This window comes from Arachis ipaensis, chromosome B08 (assembly GCF_000816755.2).
Source record: "Arachis ipaensis cultivar K30076 chromosome B08, Araip1.1, whole genome shotgun sequence".
Taxonomy (NCBI): Eukaryota; Viridiplantae; Streptophyta; class Magnoliopsida; order Fabales; family Fabaceae; genus Arachis; species Arachis ipaensis.
This window is the reverse complement of record NC_029792.2, coordinates 477,564-483,132: the sequence shown is the minus strand read 5'-3', so window position 1 is coordinate 483,132 and position 5,569 is coordinate 477,564. Positions and strand designations below refer to the sequence as shown.

General features: G+C 33.7%; 3 protein-coding genes across 3 annotated transcripts in view; all 3 read left to right on the top strand.

Moving 5' to 3' along the window:
- LOC107610307 (protein NRT1/ PTR FAMILY 1.2-like) overlaps nucleotides 1-1,451 on the top strand; it is a 3,698-nt gene extending 2,247 nt beyond the window's left edge. Inside the window, exon 4 of the mRNA XM_016312371.2 lies at nucleotides 355-1,451. Coding sequence (XP_016167857.1) covers nucleotides 355-1,201 — 847 coding nt within the window. The 3' untranslated portion in view covers nucleotides 1,202-1,451. The remainder of the gene's footprint in view (nucleotides 1-354) is intronic.
- On the top strand, nucleotides 2,900-4,244 carry LOC107613608 (60S ribosomal protein L8-3). Its single transcript, XM_016315693.2, has 2 exons — nucleotides 2,900-3,413; nucleotides 3,709-4,244. The coding sequence occupies exons 1-2, from the start codon at nucleotides 2,974-2,976 to the stop codon at nucleotides 4,052-4,054; spliced, it is 786 nt and encodes a 261-aa protein (XP_016171179.1). The 5' UTR covers nucleotides 2,900-2,973; the 3' UTR covers nucleotides 4,055-4,244.
- LOC110265561 (protein NRT1/ PTR FAMILY 1.2-like) lies at nucleotides 4,617-5,536 on the top strand. The gene is made up of 2 exons (XM_021108457.1): nucleotides 4,617-4,875; nucleotides 5,102-5,536. The coding sequence occupies exons 1-2, from the start codon at nucleotides 4,836-4,838 to the stop codon at nucleotides 5,431-5,433; spliced, it is 372 nt and encodes a 123-aa protein (XP_020964116.1). The 5' UTR covers nucleotides 4,617-4,835; the 3' UTR covers nucleotides 5,434-5,536.

Genomic DNA, 5,569 nt, shown 5'->3' with positions numbered 1-5,569 from the left:
ACTGATTATTCATTGTCATTAATCTCTAAAATCTTTCTGCATAAAACTTTTAGAATAGTGACCAATTTTAGCATCTATCAAATTGGTTACTGAATAAAACAAAATTCTATTTGCTCACTAAATTAGAGATCAAAATAAAAAGTTAAAATTTAAAAACTTTTAGAAACGTTTTATCCTTAAATCGGTCACTAATTTTACCATTAGCAACCAACATACTAAATAGATATAATACTATAAAGAAATTATAAAAAACAAAGAATCGCCAATTTCAATTAATAATTTACACTATGAATCAAGAACCGTACCTAATTAAGAATAATAGCCAACCCTTTGAAGTGAAACTTTGTATTTCAGGTTTCTGAATAAAGCTTGCATAGTCACTAATAACAATAATAATAGTTCATGGAGTGTTTGCACAATAGAGCAAGTGGAAGAATTGAAGGCCATAATAAAGGTAATTCCTCTATGGAGTAGCGGTTTCATGTTATCAATAAGCAGTAGCCAAAGCTCATTTTTTTTGCTACAAGCAAAAACCATGAACAGGCACATAACTTCAAACTTCCAAATCCCAGCAGGTTCTTTTCCTGTCTTCATTATGATCTCAGTATTCATAACTGCTGGTGTTTATGACCGTCTCATCATTCCCTTGGCATCAAAACTTAGAGGAAAACCAGTTAGGATAAGTGCCAAGAACAGAATGGGGATTGGCTTGTTCTTCTGCTTCTTGGACTTGGTAGTTTCAGCAGTTGTTGAGAACATTAGAAGGAGGAAAGCAATTAGAGAAGGTTACATTGATAATCCTGAAGCAATTTTGGACATGTCTGCAATGTGGCTTATTCCACACAATGTTTTGAATGGAATTGCAGAAGCATTCAATGCAATAGGCCAATCTGAATTCTATTATACTGAGTTTCCAAGAAGCATGTCAAGCATTGCTGCAGCCTTGTTCAGCTTTGGAAGTGCTATAGGAAACTTGTTAGCTTCTCTAATATTCAGCATTGTGGATGACATCACTTCCAAAGAGGGAAAACAGAGTTGGGTTTCTGATAATATTAATAAGGGTCATTATGACAAGTATTATTGGGTTCTTGCCATTATGAGTGCTGTTAATATGGTTTACTATTTGGTTTGTAATTGGGCTTATGGACCTACCATTGAAGATGCTGCTGGAAACAGGGTTCATGAAGAGGAGGAAAAATGATTAATTATTATAAATCTGTTAATTAATTGTGTGCTTTGGAGTGGGATGTTATATATTATTTAACTTGGCTTGTTACATCTGAATAAGATATTATTATTAGTGCATGGAACATTGATGTTTGCCACCAAGTTGAAATTTAACTTATATGCATAATTATTCATTATTAGCTACTTTGATGATTTGGTATGTTTTGATTATATTGTAATTGAAAAAGAAAAGAAAATGAAATAATAGTTATAGTAGGCAAATAGTAAGAGATGTTAGTGTCAATAAATTTATTTATTTTAGTGATCTAGTATGTATTGAAAACACAAAAATGGATAGGTTGTGTAATTTATTGATAAAATAGAAGATCAAAATATGTTTAGATTAGATAGTGGGACAATCTACCATATTGAGACGAGTGATACTTGGAGTAGATAGAAGGATCAACTTGTACTGTTGTACATAAAATGTGAAATCAATGAAGGAGAAGACATTACACTCGATAATTGTGTTCATTTTTTTATGTGTGAGACTTTCTATTGTAATGTTGATTTTATTTTATTCATGTGTTTGTGTTCATGTATAAGAGTTGTGCATATATACTTATTAATGCTAATAAATTTTGATTTTTGAGACTTCTTTGTAACTTTAATTTGGATAATAGTAAAGCTTTTTAATATATGTGATTAGAATTGTTGAAATTTGTTCTATATAAGTTCAACTATGGATTATGAGATGAATTATAAATTATGAGATTTTTAGAAATTTAGATAAGTATTTTGTGTTAATTTTAATTGTGATATTTGTTATTAGAGATATTTTAATAAATTTAATTGTAATAATATTAATTTTAATTAAAGATATTTGTTATTAGAGGTATTTTAGTAAATTTAAAAAAATTAAATCGATAATAATTTTAATTAAACATATTTATTATTAGAAGTAGGGGTAGAAAAGCGGGCTGGTCCGCCCCGGTTAAGTAAAGCGGACTCAAAATACTAGTTTGCTCTCGTTTTTATGACAAATTAGCGATTGAGAGATTAACTCGCTTAATTTAAAAAAAATAAAATTAATTAAAATATAAATTATTCTTTTTCTTCTAGTAAAATTAACAAAAATGGAAAATTAATATTTTCATTCATATTTTGATAATAATTTTTTTTTTATTTAATTGTAATAATATTAATTTTAATTAAAGATATTTGTTATTAGAGGTATTTTAGTAAATTTAAAAAAATTAAATCGATAATAATTTTAATTAAACATATTTATTATTAGAAGTAGGGGTAGAAAAGCGGGCTGGTCCGCCCCGGTTAAGTAAAGCGGACTCAAAATACTAGTTTGCTCTCGTTTTTATGACAAATTAGCGATTGAGAGATTAACTCGCTTAATTTAAAAAAAATAAAATTAATTAAAATATAAATTATTCTTTTTCTTCTAGTAAAATTAACAACAATGGAAAATTAATATTCTCATTCATATTTTGATAATAATTTTTTTTTTTATTAAATTTTTGCATACTGCCCAATTATGTAGTGCATTATTGCATTGCTAACTCACAAAACACGCATATGATTAGGCTTACTCACAAAATTTTTGGGCTTGAGAGTCTAGCTCAATAACATTTAACAATTTTGGGCTTTATACTTAAAAGGCAAAAGGCCTACTAGGTCATGGACAAAACGGCGTCGCTTCTCTATGTAAAAACGACACAAGAAACCCTAATCCACCTTCACTGCCACCTTCCTTAGCCGCAGATACAGAGAGTGAGAGAGAGATTCTCCGCCATGGGTAGAGTCATCCGCGCACAGCGTAAGGGTGCTGGGTCCGTCTTCAAGTCCCACACCCATCACCGCAAGGGCGCCGCCAGGTTCCGCAGCCTCGACTTCGGCGAGCGCAACGGTTACCTCAAGGGTGTGGTGACCGACATCATCCACGACCCCGGCCGCGGTGCTCCACTCGCCAAGGTGACTTTCCGCCACCCATTCAGGTACAAGAAGCAGACGGAGCTGTTCGTCGCTGCTGAAGGTATCTACACCGGCCAGTTCATCTACTGCGGGAAGAAGGCCACACTCGTGGTCGGAAATGTTTTGCCACTCAGATCCATCCCCGAAGGAGCTGTCATTTGCAACGTCGAGCACCACGTTGGTGACCGCGGTGTCTTCGCCAGGGCATCTGGTGATTACGCCATTGTTATCAGCCACAACCCCGATAATGACACTTCTAGGTATTCCATATATAATTCTGATTTTACGTTATTTTTCTGGTTCTCAAAATCAGTTATTGTCGTGTTTACTTTGGAAATGCTTGTATAAATGTTAAAATTCTAGGTTAAACCCTGGTGATGCTAACATATCTATTTGTTGTGTTACCTACACGTTTTTTTTTTAGCATGGTTATTTGAAAAGGTAGAAATGGATTTTGGTGTATGAGTTGTAGCATTAATCGACATGTTAATTGGAGGCTGAGTTAAAGCACGGTCAATTAGAATTGGTTATATGTGTTTTTCATTTTTGTTGCAGGATCAAGCTCCCATCTGGTTCAAAGAAGATTGTGCCAAGTGGATGCAGGGCCATGATTGGACAAGTTGCCGGTGGTGGAAGAACTGAGAAGCCACTCCTCAAGGCTGGTAATGCTTACCACAAATTCAGGGTCAAGAGGAACTGCTGGCCCAAGGTTCGTGGTGTTGCTATGAATCCAGTTGAGCATCCCCACGGTGGAGGTAACCATCAACACATTGGTCATGCCAGTACTGTTAGGCGTGATGCTCCACCCGGCCAAAAGGTTGGTCTCATTGCTGCAAGGAGGACCGGTCGTCTTAGGGGTCAAGCTGCCGCAACTGCTGCTAAGGCTGATAAGACCACTTGAAGCTTTTAGGACTTTCTTTGATTGCAAGTTTCCAAATTTTGTTTCTTTCATAGTTTAGGTTGAACTGTTTGGGTGCTATTTTGAGAACCATTTCCCCCATAAATATGAAGCTTTTAATTGACAGTATTTTATTTTTGTTTGTGAGATATTAAAGGAATTCTAGTCGGTCTGGTGAAGAGATTTGTTCTCATTTGACTCTCTTGCTGCGGATCTTATTAAGATTATATAAAAAAATTTGTTTGTCGCACAGAATTCACGTTAACATAGAGTTCACGTTAACACAAAATTCATGTTAACATTAAAGTTCATGTTATAAACATAAACTAAGGTTTAGTGCAATATCATTATTTCTATCCTAATGATAATCAACAAATTAAAAAGGGTTAAACAAATTCAACTATTTATGAGTTTCTTATTATTAATAAGACTTTGCTCAATTGATTTTACTAATTACCACTATTTGATCAGACCAAACGAAAATGTTAAGTATACTATAAAAGAAAATGTTTTAATTCTATTTATTAGATTAATTTTTTTTTTTGGGTATGTTTAACTTATGTCTTTAAGGTATAGAATAGTAAAATCCTTAAGAATAATAGTTAGGGTTTAAGTGAAACTTTATGTTTCAGGTTTCTGAATAATAGCCAGGGTTTAAGAATAATAGTGCATGGAGGGTTTGTCCAATAGAGCAAGTGGAAGAATTGAAGGCCATAATAAAAGTAATTCCCTTATGGAGTAGCGGTTTCATGTTAGCTCATTCTTTTTGCTACAAGCTAAGACCATGAAGAGGCACATAACTTCAAGCTTCCAAATCTCAGCAGGTTCTTTTCCTGTCTTCACTATGACCTCAACCAGTTAGGATAAGTGCCAAGAACAGACTGGGGATTGGCTTGTTCTTCTGCTTCTTGGACTTGGTAGTTTCAGCAGTTATTGAGAACATTAGAAGGAGGAAAGCAATTAGAGAAGGTTACATTGATAATCCTGAAGCAGTTTTGGACATGTCTGCAATGTGGCTTATCCTACACAATGTTTTGAATGGAATTGCAGAAACATTCAATGCAATAGGCCAATCTGAATTCTATTACACTGAGTTTCCAAGAAGCATGTCAAGCATTGCTGCAGCCTTGTTCAGCTTGGGAAGTGCCATAGGAAACTTGTTAGCTTCTCTATTATTCAGCATTGTGGATGACATCACTTCCAAAGAGGGAAAACAGAGTTGGGTTTCTGATAATATTAAGGGTCATTATGACAAGTATTATTGGGTTCTTGCCATTATGGGTGCTGTTAATATGGTTTACTATTTGGTTTGTAATTGGGCTTATGGACCTACCATTGAAGATGTTGCTGGAAACAGGGTTCATCAAGAGGAGGAAAAATAATTGATTATTATAATTCTGTTAATTAATTGTGTACTTTGGAGTTGGATGCTATATATTATTTAACTTAGCTTGTTACATCCTAAATAAGATATTATTATTATTATTATTATTATTATTATTATTATTATTATTATTT